Source organism: Staurois parvus, unplaced genomic scaffold, assembly GCF_062004578.1.
Source record: "Staurois parvus isolate SC_StPar_1 unplaced genomic scaffold, SC_StPar_1.0 ptg000218l, whole genome shotgun sequence".
Classification (NCBI taxonomy): Eukaryota; Metazoa; Chordata; class Amphibia; order Anura; family Ranidae; genus Staurois; species Staurois parvus.
In genome coordinates, this window is record NW_028318014.1 from 4156510 (window position 1) to 4174095 (window position 17586).

A 17586-nucleotide genomic window follows, 5' to 3' on the forward strand; every position below is an offset into this window, starting at 1 on the left:
TGTCTCATTGTTGCCCATCTAGTGCACCTATTGTTAATTTCATTAACACCAAAGCAGCTGGAACTGATTAACAACCCTCTCTGCTGCTTAGCTGACCAGATCAATATCCCAGGAGTTTAACTGACATGATGCTATACTCTGATTAAAAAGTGTTCCTTTAATTTTTTTGAGCAGTGTATATATGTGGAGCAATGACAATAAGCATCAAAGGAAGCCAAACATTCCACTTAACAAAAGCCTTCTCCATGGATAGACTGCAATCCCTTTTAACAACCAAGACAGAGCTGAATTCTGATTTACCAATTTCCCATCACCGAACTGAACTGTCTGACCGAGAAAGTCAAAAATTGTTGACATGCAGAAAAACTCATGATGTCAGCAAAACATCCACCTCTTAAATGAATGTATTGTCTAAAATGACGATGACTGGAATTCCAAAACCTTGTAGTAACACCTGAATGTCACCCTATTCATTACATGGCTAAACACACCCTTTTAATTGTCCTTAAGACACTTCCTTTATACTGCCATTGTCCAGCAGAAAACATCTCCATTCCCAGAATAGCTCACCGATGAAACATTTAAAATTCCACATTTACAGAAAAGGATGAAAGCTACAGATATTACTGATTAGATCAATGATTAACATTTTACTGTGTTTTCTTGTCAGCCAGAGGTTATATAAGAGTGAGTTATAATGGTGTAAATCTTAGGTCAACACTTATTTTATGACTTACATTTCTGAGCTGTCCAATCATAATTTCATCTTTCATCTGTTATTTTCTGAACATACCCAGGGGGTTAGTGAAGTTATGCTCCCTTAATTATTTAACAGGTATCTCTGCTCCATATGTCAGTAATTGTTCAGTCTCTCTTATAGTGCAGAGCAGTTAAGTCACATAAAGCCAATTTTAGTATGAATTTGTTAAAACGAAACTTCACCCAAAAGGGGAAGTTCAGGTTGTCTGCCTCAACCCCTCTCCCCCCCCCCCCCCCCTTCCAAGTTTTGGCACTTCCTTTTTTTGTGGGGGGGGTTACCCTACCCTCTTCCTTCCTCCGCAGCCTTCTGGGACACGTCACAGGTCCCAGAAAGCTGCAAGACCAGTCACAAAGCACAGAGCATGTCACGCATGCACAGAGGGAAGCCAGCCATGAAGCTACAAGCAGTCACAGCCAGCTTCGCAAACTAATCATGCTGGTGCCTGGACCTTAATATGGCCGAACTGGGTGAGGACAGCACTGGATCCCTGGACAAGTGAAGGTCCTATTATTAAAAGTCAGCAGCTACAGTATTTGTAGCTGCTGACTTTTAACGTTATGTTTTCAGGGTGAATAACTGCTTTAAAGTGTATCTCTCTGTAAAACATTTTTTTTGTTAACTTTTTGATAAAGTGGGAAGAGGTTAGAGGTTGACCTTTTGTCAAGTTTTATTGCTCTCTGAGCTTTGGGGAGAGTCACCCCTCTAATCTGTACTGGTGCCCATTGTTACTGAAACAGAAAATGAGGGGAAGTCCAACATTTTAGAGTTGTCTCCAGAAGATGAGATGAGGGAAAATCAATATAGACACCTGTTCTGGGGCTAGAGATTTCCACTAGCTTCCAGTTGTGTCTCTGAGACAAGTGAAGGCAAATTTCCCTAATGGTACACAGACAGCAAAAAACAATTTCCTGACAGTGGTTTTAACCTTTTCCTACTCTTAAGCTGGGTATACATGTAAACCTTGTCCGGTTCAGCAGGAACCATTCAACTTTAGATATCTGTGTACTGCTGTCTGTCCAACAGAAACCAGTCTATCATCTGGCTTCTGTCGAACGGTCATGCTGGAAAATCAGCATTCGATCAGCACTTGCAGCCAATGGCTGCAGTGCAAATTTGTATATTCTGACAGGGGGGAAGAGTCCCTCCAGTCAGAAGACAATAGCTCAGCAGGAGAAATCCCTGCATATGCATTGATTGTGTTGAATGAAAAAACGTAAATGTGTACACCCTTCTTTACCAAAAACGTAAAAGAAAAAAGGTTTGGTTATACATACTGTACATTTGAATATTCCTCTAGGTGGAAAATTACTTGGAGAAGAACTGTGAGATGATAGTATGGTTGATAGGGGTAGAGGTGTAAACTGATGTTTTTGGCTCATATGTTTGTCATAATGAGGCATTATTTGTACCTGCTACAAGGGTAAGAGGAGGCCACTGTATGTGTATATAATTTTCTTCAATATTTTAAATGAACGTTAAGTCTGGGATTACTAAAAAAAAAATGAACATACATGCTTACCTCCATGCTGCAGCATCCGTGTACACTGCAGCTGTCTCCAAGACTGAGAGTTGATAGATCAGCTCCAATAAGTCAGCTTGGAGTGGAGAACAGTGACTGCTGGAGGTGGTTGTGGTGGGCTTCAACTTTCAGCCATATGCTGAAAGGCAGAGCCAGCTGTCAATCAGACAGCCAAGTTGATCCCAACAATATTGTTGGGATCCTTCCTAAAGCCTGACGCAGCTCTGCCCCATCAGCTGATGCACTGTTATAGAGGAGATGAGCCTCTTATGTATGTGAACTCTTGTATAACACTTCATGAATGTTATAATGGAGAGGGTCATGTATACTGATGGTGTAGGTTGTAAGACCCAATATTTTCATGTCTGTACCTTATTTTGCACAAAGGCCCTGTGGTTCTCACCACATACCTGACAAACTGATGCTTGTCTGATTAGATGCAGATTAAATGCATACTTTAGGTTAGTCATCATTATGAAGATCACCATTTATGAACTATATATACTATGGTGACCTTCCTAAACTATCCATTTAATTTGCATCTAATAGGACAAGTGTTTATTTGTAAGGTATGTGGTGATAACCCCAGGGTCTTAGTGCAAAATAAAAAAAAAACTGAAGAACCCTCATTATATACAGAGAAACATTTAAGTGTCCCATGAAGCTCATGTGGATAATTTTACTGTGAATCTGTGATTTATTTCTACAGATCAGCACAAAAACATCATTCACCTGCTCCCCTCATTGCTGCTTTGGTTGTCTGATGAAAACTTATAAACCGCTCCAGGTGAGAGTGTGCAGCATCCGCCCCTCTGGGATTCGACAGGTGCAGACCCGACCCGTGACCACAGCTGAAGTAGTAAAAAATCATGCTTGCGTCGCACTCCAACAGAATTCCAGTAAAAGTAATATTTTTTTGACTCTTCATATAAAAGCATAAATCTCAACTCCATACACCGGACAGAGGACAGTTAACGTGTTTCACACAAAGACATGTGCTTATTCATAACTGGCATTTACCGATCAAAGAACAACTTAAATAGTTAAAACACAGCTGTCTTCCATCAGTAATTCAGGTACTCTCATTAATCAACCTCCAGACATTGTTTCATTTTTGTAAAGTAAATGTGATCACTGTTTACGGTGTTTTCCCAAACACTTACCCACAATCCCAATAAAAATCATCTGAACAAGATGAATAAATAAAATAATTAATCAAACCAATTAAAATCAAAATAATTAATCAAAATGAGAGGGGGGTAGCATTTAAACCTACTAGGTGTAAACCAATAAATTCTGTTATTACCCAACCCTCCTAAAAAGTATCCAAAAAAACAAAAAAAAAACAAAGAAAGACCAAAAAGACATGTACACATGTACACCTACAGGATGTTCGATGCTGTCGTGCAGAAGAGAAGAATCACATAAACCAAACAAGTCAAAAATAACAAAATGATACAAAATAATAACTATACAAGGGTATCAGTAATAATAAAAGTGTGTAATGTCCCACTCATGATTCAAACCCTTAGGAATACGAGTGTGTAAGTGAAAAATCCAAAACACTTCCCTTCTGTACAACAGTCGGAACATATCACATGCATGAGCTGGAGTCTGTACCTTCTTTATCAACTGTACATTGACCGCTGATAAATCTCCTGAATGCATGGATATAAAGTGTTTACATTGGTGGAGCCATTGATCCTAATATTGCTCAGATGCTCACGAAATCTATCCTTGAGCCTTCTGCTGGTGCGCCCCACATATTGAGTGTGTCAGACTTTATATGTAATCAAATAGATCACATATTTGGTGTTACAAATAAAGAATTTATTTTGAAGGTTTTACCACTGCTGGATGAATAAAACTCACCTAGCAGTAGGTGGGAACATGACAAGCAGTCTTTTTTTTTTTTTGGGATACTTTTTAGGAGGGTTGTGTATTAAGATAATTTATTGGTTTACATCTAGTAGGTTTAAATCCTACCCCCCTCTCTCATTTGGGTTTGACTAATAATTGTATTTATTCATCTTGTTCATATGATTTTTATTGGGATTGTGGGTAAAGCAGGCCATACATGGGTCGAATTCTGAACAATTTATCAATTGAAAATCGAAAACATCGTTCATTCTGTAATCCGATGGTGCCACCAATGATTTTGAAATAATCGTTTTTCACAAATTTTCCAGCATGCCCGAAAAACAAAATGGGGAGGAACCATGATAATCGGCTGGTGTCATTGCACCACTAAGAGAGCGAAAATTGGTCGATTATTCTTAGGTCCGATTTTCAAACCAAAATCGTTCTAAAATCAACCCATGTATGGCCAGCCTAAGTGTTTGTTTGTTTGACTTTTGTAAAGTAAATTTGATCACTGTTTAAGGTGTTTCCCATTGTCTGAAGGTTGATTAATGAGACTGCCTGAATTACTGATGGAAGACTATGTTTTAACTATTTAAGCTGTTCTTTGATCGGTAAATGTCAGTTATGAATAAGCACATGTCTTTGTGTGAAACGCGTTAACTGTCCTCTGACCAGTGTATGGAGTTGTGATTTATGCTTTTATATGAAGATTTCAATAAATATTACTTTTACTGGAATTCCATTGGAATACAACCCAAGCATGATTTTTTACTACTTCTGCTTTGGTTGTCTGCCTGGTCATTGTTAAAAGAGAAGAATGGGATTTAATTTTTTCCCAAATCATACTTACCTAGATAGATGCAGCATCGGTCCGATGCTACATATGTCCCCCTCCGGCTCTAACGGTGAGAACTTAGCAATCACATGACCACTGATTGCTGGGTTTTCACAGCCGCTCTGTGTAGAGAGCTCTCAGTCACCACTGTCTGCTTCCCCTCCCCACTCCCCCATGCTCACTAGAGCACTGGGCTGTGGAGGGGGTGGGAGCGGCTGGCTAAGGCTCTCAGTGGATTGCTGAGAGGCCAAGCCAGGTGCCGCTCCAGACTCTTAAAAAGTCGGGATCTTTCCACAGCCTGGACCAGCTGAGTGACGTTAGCCGACAGCGCGGTAACTCTGTGCTTTGTAGCTAAATTTATACCTACTTTTTATGGTAACAATTTTACAATGGTCATAGAGGTAATTCATTTTTTTTGTAACTATTAACATTAGAAATCCACATGTGTAAAAATATTGTCTACATTTACATAATGCGTACTAAAAAGGGGCATGTCTCTTTTTTTACCTTTTAAAGGGGCAGCAAAGTAAAACAAATAAAAAAAACTACTAGAAGGTATGTCTCAGAAGATATATGCAAAGTCTGCTCTGCCTAAAAAGATTTGCTTCTTGTTGATAGATATTTTTTATTTTCTGTGTACACGGTACTGTACATGAGCCATGCAGTGTACAATCAGGATCCTTCCTGGCATCTGTAAGGTGGTGAAAATGGAGCTGGTGTCCAGGACATGCGCAAAAGTTCCATCATCAGAGGCCACCCTATGGTCGAAAAGGCGACAGGGGACAGAGCAGCAACTGACAGCATTGGTCAGTCAGTGCTGAAAGAGGGCACACTCATAAAGTAAGTTTGCCCTATAGTGAAAGTATACCATTCTTACTTTCACATTATGGCACAAGATCTCCCACACAAAATCTTCAGCCCATATGAATAAGTCCTGTGTTAAAGAAAACCTGTGCTGAGAGTAAAAATATTTTTTTCCTGACATCCTTCTCAATTTGCTACTTTCCTACCTGTCTATGGTTTCAGTACATTCCCAGTATGCAGAATAGGAATGGTCAGAGCAAAGTCAGAACTTCCATCTCTATTCTTGTTCCAAGTCGGGGACTTTGAAAGTACAGAAGCCAAAAGCAAAGTATGACAGCCGGGGAACTAGTGCTCTCAGAAGGGAAAGTCAGCAATGGCAGCCTCCATATTTCTCTTATGACTGGTTTTCTCACTTGACCTTTAGAGGATTTACCCCCCCCCCCTTCCTGACCAGGTTATTTTTTGCTACGTCACTTAGTTACTGTAACTGACAATTGCGCGGTCATGCAACGCTGCACCCAAACAAAAAAAGACCGACAAGTTTGAGAAAAAAACAATATTTTTTACTTTTTGCTATTAAACATGTCCAATAGAAAAATAAAAAAAATCAAATTTTGTCATAAATTTAGGCCAAAATGTATTCTGCTACGTCTTTGCTAAAAAAAATCCAAATATGTGTAAATTAATTGGTTGACGTGAAAGTTATAGCGTTTAGAAATGGAGGTATAGATACTGGATTTTTTTTATTTTTACTAATAATGGTGGCAATCAGCGACTTATAGCGGGACTGCGGCTGGCATTCTGACACGGGGGGAACTGACTTGGTTTCACTGACATCCCCAGTGACACCAATACAGTGATCAGTGCTAATGGCACTGGGGGAACTGACTTGGCTTCACTGTCATCCCCATTGACACCAATACAGTGATCAGTGCTAATGGCACTGGGCAAGAAGGGGTTAACATCTGGGGCGATCAAAGGGTTAACTGTGTGCTGTTTCACATTGTGTGCTGTGTTTCACTGTAAGCACACTGCTTTGTACGGCTCTACTTTGCAGAGCCATACAAAGCAGTGTGCAGGAGCCGTATGAAGAGATCTGTATTGTTTACATACAGGTCTTTCCACCAACGGAGATAGTGATCACCGGGTGCCGGCGAGTAGTCACCGGCCGGGACCCGGTGACTGACAGCCGAGGCTGCAAATGGAGGCGCACATAGGAGCGTGCACCCCCTACCCGGAAATGCAAAATCACGTATCTACAGTGGGGATCGAACGTTTGGGCACCCCAGCTAAAAATTTGTATTAATGTGCATAAAGAAGCCAAGGAAAGATGGAAAAATCTCCAAAAGGCATCAAATTACAGATTAGACATTCTTATAATATGTCAACAAAAGTTAGAATTTATTTCCATCATTTACATTTTCAAAATAACAGAAAACAAAAAAATGGCGTCTGCAAAAGTTTGGGCACCCTGAAGAATTTATAGCATGCACTGCCCCCTTTGCAAAGCTGAGACCTGCCAGTGTCATGGATTGTTCTCAATCATTGTCTGGGAAGACCAGGTGATGTCAATCTCAAAGGTTTTAAATGCCCAGACTCATCTGACCTTGCCCCAACAATCAGCACCATGGGTTCTTCTAAGCAGTTGTCTAGAAAACTGAAACTGAAAATAGTTGACGCTCACAAAGCTGGAGAAGGCTATAAGAAGATAGCAAAGCGTTTTCAGATGTCAATATCCTCTGTTCGGAATGTAATTGAGAAATGGCAGTCATCAGGAACAGTGGAAATTAAAGCAAGATCTGGAAGACCAAGAAAAATATCAGACAGAACAGCTCGCAGGATTGTGAGAAAAACAATTCAAAACCCAAGTTTGACTGCACGATCCCTCCAGAAAGATCTGGCAGACACTGGAGTTGTGGTACACTATTCCACTATAAAGAGATACTTGTACAAATATGGTCTTCATGGAAGAGTCATCAGAAGAAAACCTCTTCTACGTCCTCACAACAAAAATCATCGTTTGAACTTTGCAAATGAACATATAGACAAGCCTGATGCATTTTGGAAACAAGTTCTGTGGACCGATGAGGTTAAAATTGAACTTTTTGGCCGGAATGAGCAAAGGTACGTTTGGAGAAGAAGGGGCACAGAATTTAATGAAAAGAACCTCTGTCCAACTGTTAAGCATGGGGTTGGATCAATCATGCTTTGGGGTTGTGTTGCAGCCAGTGGCACAGGGAACATCTCACGAGTAGAAGGAAAAATGGATTCAATAAAATTTCAGCAAATTTTGGATGGTAACTTGATGCCATCTGTGAAAAAGCTGAAGTTAAAGAGAGGATGGCTTCTAAAAATGGATAATGATCCTAAACACACCTCGAAATCCACGGGGGATTACATCAAGAGGCGTAAACTGAAGGTTTTGCCATGGCCTTCACAATCTCCTGACCTCAACATAATTAAAAATCTATGGATAGACCTTAAAAGAGCAGTGTGTGACAGACAGCCCAGAAATCTCAAAGAACTGGAAGACTTTTGTAAGGAAGAATGGGCAAAGATACCTCAAACAAGAATTGAAAGACTCTTGGCTGGCTACAAAAAGCGTTTACAAGCTGTGATACTTGCCAAAGGGGGCAGTACAAGATATTAACTCTGCAGGGTGCCCAAACTTTTGCAGGCGACATTTTTTTGTTTTCTGTTATTTTGAAAGTGTAAATGATGGAAATAAAATCTAACTTTTGCTGACATATTATAAGAATGTCTAATCTGTAATTTGATGCCTTTTGGAGATTTTTCTATCTTTCCTTGGCTTCTTTATGCACATTAATACAATTTTTTAGCTGGGGTGCCCAAACTTTCGATCACCACTGTATATATGTGATTTTGTGCAACCCTGCTGCCCTGTAGCAGTATTTCTGCTATAGGGTGCAGGGGAAGTAGTTAATACAAAATTCAGCTGAATCAGACATCATTCATGATATCACATGTATCTCAGTCTTCATGTCTCTCCAATAAACGTACATTATTGGGACTGCACAGGCATGGTGCTAATTAAATAATGATTCATCCTCTTAGGATCTAAAAGTGGAATGGTTTAATAAAGATAATTGGATCATCATTAACTGTAGATATTTTATAATGAGATGTATTATATTATATTACAAATACCTGCTTTGAAAAAAACACATTCAAACTACCTAATAGCAAATATTAATTCAAAAAGACACACAACACAGGTACTTATTTAAATGGAATTATCTGCATACAGAATATAAAACAATTATAAATCCCATTAATTAGTAATTCTGTTTTTTTCCAGGTTGAGTAGCATCTGTCTAAAATGGTCTGAGCATTTCCTTAACATATAACTGAGGGCAAAACTTATTTTTTAGTTATGAATAGAGTGGAGAGGGATTAGAACATCTGCCAGTTTTTATTGCTGCTCCCTTATTAAAGTATAACTAAAGACAAATTTTTTTTATAGTTTTGGATGGAGTGCAGAGGAATTAGAACAACTGTTGAGTTTTTATTGCTGTCTGTTCCCCCTGTTAAGGAGATTCACCCTCTATTTGTGTTGGTTACCATTATCATTGACAGTGAAAGTATAAGAAAATCCCATATTTTGGGTTGTCCCCAGAAAAGTAATAGAGGGGTAATTTTCCAGTGGAAATACTAGTCCTGGTAACCTGGGGGTCCTCAAGTAATTCCCTTAATTTGCAGGGATTTCCTCTCACTTTTTGATTGGCTATGAGACAGGAAGTGAAGGCAAATCTATGAAATGGGACACAGATAGCAAAAAAAAAAATCTTGACAGGGGTTATAATCCTGCCTTACTTTATAGTTTTACTTTAATGTGTATGACTAGGCTCGGAATGCAGTATTTGTGGGTCTTCTAGCAAAGTCACCAAAACCTCCAACTTCACCTCCTACATTAGGGTGAGACTTTGTCAGTTGTTATGTTGGCTGCAATATGATGAATGCATGTTCTGCATAAATCTGTTTTTCAACATGTCCACCTTTTCCCAATGGCTTTGTGAAAAGGATATTATGTATAACATTTTGGTTTGTGTTCAAAGTGAACAGAGAGAGGCAAAAATAATGGATGTAATTAGATGTCTGCTTCATAAAATGTTAAAGGCTATTCACTTAAGATGATGAATACAATAATACCATACATAACAAATCATTTAATGGTATTCAGCTGTTTATAGTTGACATATCAAAGTCCCACGTGTGTGGAGGTATCTGCCTGTCCTCCGTGGCATGTACTTTGGTGGTTACTTTGATTCCTTCCTCTGCTCAACATCAGACCCACTCAACAGCCTAGAACAGCCTTTTTCAACTAGGGTGTTTTCAGGTGTCCCTTTGCAAGATGTTTAAAAATTGCCTAAAAATTGCCCAAAAATTGCACACAGTCCAGCGGATGGATCAGCCTACCTTTCAGTGATACAAAGCCACAGGTTTTCATGCACTACTACAACCTTCTAGCCATTGGTGTCCTAACAACCAGTGATGTCGCGGTTGATAAGGAGGGCATTTGACGCATGCACAGCATCCTTGTTTGCCCCTACTCTTGCCCCTCTCCATCAGCACTGGAGTCACATTATCTGAGTGAGGTTGAAAAACTGAGGCAGAAGAGAAACATTGGAATACTAGTCAGTACCAGTGTACAAAGGTACACATTTGCTTTGAAAGAATAAATCACCTCTGGTGTTGGGTGTCCTACACGTGTGGATGTTGCTGTGTTATGTAAAACTGTAAGTTTAGTTTTTTACATTTTAGAATGGAGTGCCTTGCGATTGTGCAGAATTTTAAAGGGTGCCTTGACTGAAAAAGGTTGAGAAACATTGGCCTAGAAAACCATCTTGTGTGAAAACAGGTGCCTATGAAAATTGGGGGTGCGGAAACACCACTTATTAACTTATCTATGTTCAGTCTTGCTTTCATATGATCAAATATGTATACAAACACTATCTACATGTTCTGAGAATAGGAGCACATTTCTTGGGCCTACTGATTGATGGCCAATGAATAAGCTTGTAAGACATCACATCAAAGTATTGAGATTTCTTTATGTGATGCTTCTCTCCTAACTCTCACTGTTGCCAATTCTATTTTATGTACTTTATACAGCCTTGAGAAAATGTGCAGTTTTGAGGCAAAACTTTTTTTTTTGGTTTTGGAGAGTGAAGATAGATTAGAACACCACTCAGATTTTTTGATGTCTGTGCCCCCATTAGGGAGATTCACCCTCTGTATTTGTCCAGTTTACCATTATCATCAAAATGGAAAGTAAAAGAAAATTCCAAATATTGGGTTGACATCAGCACAAGAATAGAGGGGGAATCTCCAATAGGAACACTAGGTCTGTGACCCTGGTGACACTTCGGGATTCCTTCATTTTGGATGGATTTCTTCTCACTCCCTGTTTTGAAGTGATGGGAAATGTCCCCAATAGGACAGAGATGGAAAAAAAACACAGACGAGGGTTATAACCCTTCCTTACTCTACCCAAAATGAAAAAAATAACTTTTGCCTTTTAGTTACTCTTCAAGGCGTAATCTGGGTGAAAATCAAATACAAATCTAGTAAAGCTTTTGGGTTGTTGGAAGAAATCAAAACATACCCAGAGAAAATTCCCATAAACAAGTAAAAAGTATTAACAATCTGTGCAGGCAGTCTCGGTGCCGATTCACGTGTATGCGGATTGGAATGTAGTTTGAACCACATCCAATCCATATGAAGTGAAAAAACATTGCTTCCTATGGTGCCTGTTCATATATGTCCGATGCACTGGTGGTGTGAATTCAGTGCAAATTCAGTGCACATTCAGTGCAGCCTGAAAAAGAGTCATATATGATTTCTGAGTAGTGCCTTCAGGTTCAGGTGTGGATTACAGGCTATTGACTTCTATGGGAACCACTTCTAAACCACTGTGTGAACAGGATAAAATCCTGACCTGAACCTGTCCTAAACCTGATATAATCCTGACATGAACCACTGAACAACATGTACTTGGCCTAATTTACTAAAGTGTGAAGTACTCTGAAGTGTGATGAAGTTGTGTGGACTGTGAAACTGTATGACCCACAGAGGTAAGTGAGGTAAGTGCAGCAGGAACCAGAGGAGTGGGGAGGATGTAAGGTGTTTTTTTTTTTCTGAAAAGGTGTACTAACCCCTTATGTATAAACAATACTACATCAGCCTTTGGCTTGGTTCACACTGCCGCGACTTGGGATCTGACTTTTGAGACCCCAAGTCGCATGACATGTGAAATTTCATGTTAGTCAATGAGAGCTATCTTAATTAGCACTACTGAAGTCGCTCCAACTGTAGAAAAGGTTCCTGTACTACTTCAAGGCGACTGCTATCAGACTTGTGCATATAGACTTTAATAGAAGTCGCCTCCAAGTCGGATGCTCATCTATATTGATGTGCTTTGGATCCGACATTATAGGAAGATTACCCAGGCAAAGTTGTATGGCATGAAAGTCACGAATCAAGTTGCATCAAAGTCATACTCAAGTCGCATCAAGTTGGCAACAAATCGGCAGGAAGTCGCCTGACAAAGTCACACTGTAACTTGTGCGACTTTCAGGTCGCAGTAGTGTGAACCGAGCCTCAGCCCCATAACCCGCCCTGCCTTACAAACAAACACAAGCAATCTGGAAGAAAGCTACCTCTCAGAATATATGATATTAAACGTTTCACATCTTCTATTAATACATACATAACTAGCCTGGCTGTTTCTGGCTTCAGTACTGCCTTATTCAGTAGCCCAGAACAATCAAGATGCTTATAAAATCAGAACTTTCAATCTGTATACTTGGTGAAGCCAAGAAACTATTGGGCCCCTTCACACCTGTGCAATTTACGTGTGTTGCCAACACATTAGTGCACGACATAAAGAATGCCATTTTTTTCTGTGAGGCCCATTTACAGCTGTACCCTATGCTGTCATGTGGGAAAAAATAGTACAGGTGATTTTTTTTTGTGCATAGATGTACATTTTTGACCTCAAAAACTTCAATGGAAGCACATGAAAAAAAGCATGTAGCATGCAATTTTGTGTGTTGCAGTGCAAGACAACAAAAAGGTATGTATGTATGTATGTATGTATGTATGTATGAAAAAAGCATCAGTAACACGTTTATGCAGATGAACAGGTATGGACCTATTCTAAATCTACATTAATGGCAGTCTACATAATAATTTTTCTTTAAATCACACTGCACCTGATTTTAGAAATTTCACAAACAAAATTAAGAAAAAGCCTTTGTCTGATGCTTAAAATGTATCTAAGGTCAATACAAGAATGTATTCTTGCAGTGGGGCTATTTTCACAAGGAAATCAATAGATAGAATAAGTCAACAGAGTACAATAACACAATAACACGCACAGTGAATTTGCAAACCACTCATATTTGTGGATTTTGTATAGTACCATATTAGATTATTGTAATATAGCAAACTAATATTAGTACATGAGAAAATGTGTTTAAATTCCAGTAATCCAGTTACATTTCAGCCCCACAAATGTTGGTGTTTTGTTATAAATCAGCATTTACAAACACAAATGCTTTCATTTCAGGAAATACGTCTGTAGCATGAAAGCATAAACAACAAATACATACTATAGTGCATCACGAGTGCATCATCCACAGAGAGTTGAACATTTCTAACAGAAGTAGTATAAAGGAAACTTGTGTATCCTAGTTCACAGTTACATTAACACAATCACTGGAAGTTACTGAACTTTTCAAATTCCTTCCAACATCAACCACATGAAAAGTTGCCAATGGAATGTGCCAATCAGTATAATGAGATGTTGATACTTGGCTTAGAGGTGCATTTCTGGTCTTAGGCACCCAGAGTAACACATTATAGTGTCAGTTGCCTAGCTGCAGATTTACATTTATACAAGAAAACCTAAACCTTTGATAGGAGGGCACTCCCCAGAGTTCAACTCAGACATGTGAAGAATTTGCCGTTAAAGCACTCCCTATAATCGTAAAAGAACAATGAAATCACTATATGTATTCCTAACAGAACAGCAGAAAAGCCCATATTGATCGTGGAAAACAGGCACACTGTGCAGATTACAGATGATCAATAGATTGCATTTACCGTAGCATACCACCAACTTGCAAAAGCCATGGTCAATGTCAGTTGTCTAACTCGTCATGCAGTAAGTGAAGGCAGGATGCCTGGCTCTGCCAGTGATCTGCATATACCTCAGGCAGAAGGGAGTGATTTGGAGGCAACCCCACCCACAATGCTCCATGACACACACAGAGGGTAGTGTTTTGGGGTTCCTAGTCTCTGACACACAGAACAGAGGGAATGCAGATCCACCACGCCCTGAGAGTTCTTCCTCACCCTCCCTCTACAGTATGTGTCAGTGTGATCCCCAGATAGGGATGGGTTGACCTAAATGACAGCCCTGCTAAACTGGGGCATTAACTGCTAGTTATATAACTATAAGGCATCTCCTGCTATATAAGCAGTCTGCTAAGAACAGCAGTGATGTCTAGTGTGCTGAGACACAACAGCCCCCAGGGCAGGAAGATTGAATTCCTTCCCACTCCACTATGATAGACAACACAGTACAACTACCCACCATGTCTGTCCACTCTCTCTGCAATGCTGCGATGACTCACTGGCCTGGCATGCACTTACCAGTCTATCCCGTGGCAGCTTAACCAGTTTGTGACTACAGTATGCTGCAATGTGCTAGAAGTAGGTTCATTACCCTGCAGCACTAGTCATGCACACCTTTCCCCAGACAAGTCATATAGTCATAAAAGGATAAGGCAGGCTAACGCCCTAGGCCAGCTCTACACTACCTGCCATGCAGCTGCATTGCTTCAGTCAGTGCCCCGCACTCCAATGCACTCACCTCTTTGGGGCCCTTGGCACCCCCTGCAGACTTCCTCCCTTTGTTTGGCATGACTGCACAGCTGTACGGTCCTCAGCTCTTCTTATAGTACACTGAGCTATAGAAAAAAAAACAAAAAAAAAAGTCAAAAGTGACTTCCTACTGCATGAAACAGCTTTTCCGAGCTAGCTAGGCTGAAACACGCTCAGGCCCCTCCTCTGCTTGCTGCTGCTGTAATATTGCCAAGGGCAGCCTTGTACTGGCTCACTCTCCTATCTCTCCTGTTTGACAGAACTTTTCTGTTGTGTTTTACCCTAAGTGACTGCTGGAGCACGATGTATTATTCTAGCCTGAACTAATATCTTGCCTACGGGGCCAGGGTGGGGTCATTTTCCTGGGCTAAACTCACTGTTTGCTAACAGCAGAGTGAGAAAAAGGGATCAGCGGGTCTGACGGATAGTGCTGCATTCTTCAGAGCCTTCAGTACGGAACACTCCTTGTACCTGTCACTCCTCAGTTATCAGGCTGTTGTGATTACTAGTTCTGCATTGTTATTGTGCAGGCCTGTTAGGAATCACAGCTATCAGTCTATGACAGGGCTTGGGTAATGGGGGGATGCAGCTTTGCTTTACAGGTACCACAGACAGTATGCTATTTCTATATGAATAGACTATACTAGGGCAATAGTGTTCTACAGGAATTCACATTTCATTACAGGAACATAGCTTAGCTTAACCACTAGCCTACCAGGCACTTTTACCCCCTTCCTGCCCAGGCCAATTTTCACCTTTCAGCGCTGTCGCACTTTGACAATTGCGCGGTCATTCAACACTGTATCCATATGAAGTGTTTATCTTTTTGAGATATACAGCTTTCTTTTGGTGGTATTTAATCACCACTGGAATTCATAATTTTTGCTAAACAAACTAAAAAAGACTGAAAATTTTGAAAAAAAAAAAAGGTTTTTCTTAGTTTTTCTGTTATAAAATTTAGTAAATAAGTGATTTTGCTCCTTCACTGATGTGCACTAATGAGGCTGCAGTGATGGGCACTGATAGGATGCACTGATGGACACTGATATAAGGCACTGGGTGGTGGCACTGATGGGCATTGATAGGCATCACTGGTGGGCATTGACAGGCATCACTAGTGGGCACTGTAAGGCAGCACTCATATATGGCACTGATAGGCGGCACTGACTGGCACTAATCGGAGGCACTGATTGGAACTGTTAGGCGGCACTGATAGGCACTGATAGGCGGCATTGATGGGCACTGATAGGCGGCACTGACTGGCACTGATAGGCGGCACTGATTAACAGTGATAGGTGGCACTGATAGGAGGCACTGAAAGGCAGCTCTGATGGGCACTGATATGTGGCATTGATGTGCACTGGTAGGCACTGATATGTGGCATTGATGGGCACTGGTATGTGGCATTGATGGGCACTGAGAGGTGGCATTGATGGGCACTGACAGGTGGCATTGATGGGCACTGACAGGTGCCACTGTTGGGGCTACACTGATCATCAGTGCCCCGAAGATCAGTGTACATCTCCCCTCTGAGGAATGCCACTTACTGGCTCTCCTCTCCTCACGCGCTGTCAGCGTGAGGAGAGGACTGCCGATAACCAGGATTTCCTTGTTTACATGGGATCAGCTGTGATTGGACACAGCTGATCATATGAGAGAGCCCGTGTTACTGGCTCTTTACTGTAATCGGTGATCCTCTGTGTCCCAGGGGCACAGCGCACCACCAATCGCCGCGTGCCCCTGGGGTGCGCATCCGCATTTAGAGTGGGAGAATGTCATGTGACGTCCTCCCAAAATGAGAGAGCCCCCACCCGTCATTTCCTTAAATGTCAGGCGGGAGGCGGTTAAAGCAGTTTTAAAACCAAACCAAAAATGTAATATATTGCAGCTTACCAATCATCAAAAGTGGTGGCTGCATTCATTTTCTTCCTTAAGGGCTAGTTCACACTAGATGCAGTCCAGTGCATTTTTTTCTGCATAGTGTGCATGCATAGTGTTTTCCATGTATTCCAATGGCCCGAGTTCACACCACTGCAGTCAGTTCCAGTCAGTTTCCGGTGCAGAAAAAAAAAGTAGAACATGCTGCCTTTTTGTCTGCACAGAACCATACTGGAACATAGCAAACTGCATCAAAACCGCTACAGAACTGCGTGTGGTGTGAACTGTAAGCAAAAACGTATCCAGAGTGCATTTCTGTAGTGTGAACTGGTCTTTAGACTTGTTCCCTCTTTTTTCACCTGGTGATCTGGCCAGTAACACGCCTCCTGTGTTACAGTGCCCCCACTCTGGATGAAGGAGCACAGGGGCAGATTTGGACAGCAGCACTGTCAGTCTGGGGTGGGTGGGGGTTGTAATAGATGTACTAGCAAATTTAGATGCACTAAACAAATTGAAGCCAAACTCCAGTTAACAATTTATAAGCAGATACAGCAACCATTTTGCTCCTTTTGGGATAAACGTTTTACATAAATAAAAGGTGGTCATTGTAAGTACCCCTGAGAGTGGTAAATGGTTCGTCCCATCCCTCTAAGTGCTACATCTGGAGAACAGCTTGTTCTGTTGAAAAACAACAGACTTACTGGCTGGATCACCAGGTGAAAACAAAGAAAGAAAGCCTAAAAAAGAAAAGGAATGCCCACGTGTCTTTAAAAGAGGCTTAACATTTAGTAGATTTTATATAAAACACCAATTTTTTTAAGGTTACATGACAATCTCACAGATTACAGATTTGATCAATATATGTATTATCACATGGTCAGATTACTAAAAAAGGAGTGCATCATAAAAACTCAACTTGTCTTGTGAATAACTAGATGCCATCCTGTATTGCAAGGGAAAACGTTTATTTTTTGTTTGCCTAGAGTTGGGCTTTAAGATTAAGCTCCACCAGGAGGA

At 40.7% G+C, this 17586-nt stretch overlaps 1 protein-coding gene across 5 annotated transcripts in view; it reads right to left on the bottom strand.

Annotated features, from left to right (window-relative positions):
* The window catches only part of CAST (calpastatin), a 227658-nt gene that overhangs the window by 179043 nt on the left and 31029 nt on the right, over positions 1-17586 (bottom strand). For 2 of the 5 annotated variants that reach the window (XM_089679131.1, XM_089679132.1), the window contains exon 1: positions 14681-14899. In XM_089679131.1, the coding sequence (XP_089535257.1) occupies positions 14681-14731 (51 nt within the window). In that variant the 5' untranslated portion in view covers positions 14732-14899. Of the gene's footprint in view, positions 1-13908; positions 14007-14680; positions 14900-17586 lie in introns of those variants that run through there. The other 3 variants (XM_089679129.1, XM_089679133.1, XM_089679130.1) reach the window with 3 other exon arrangements.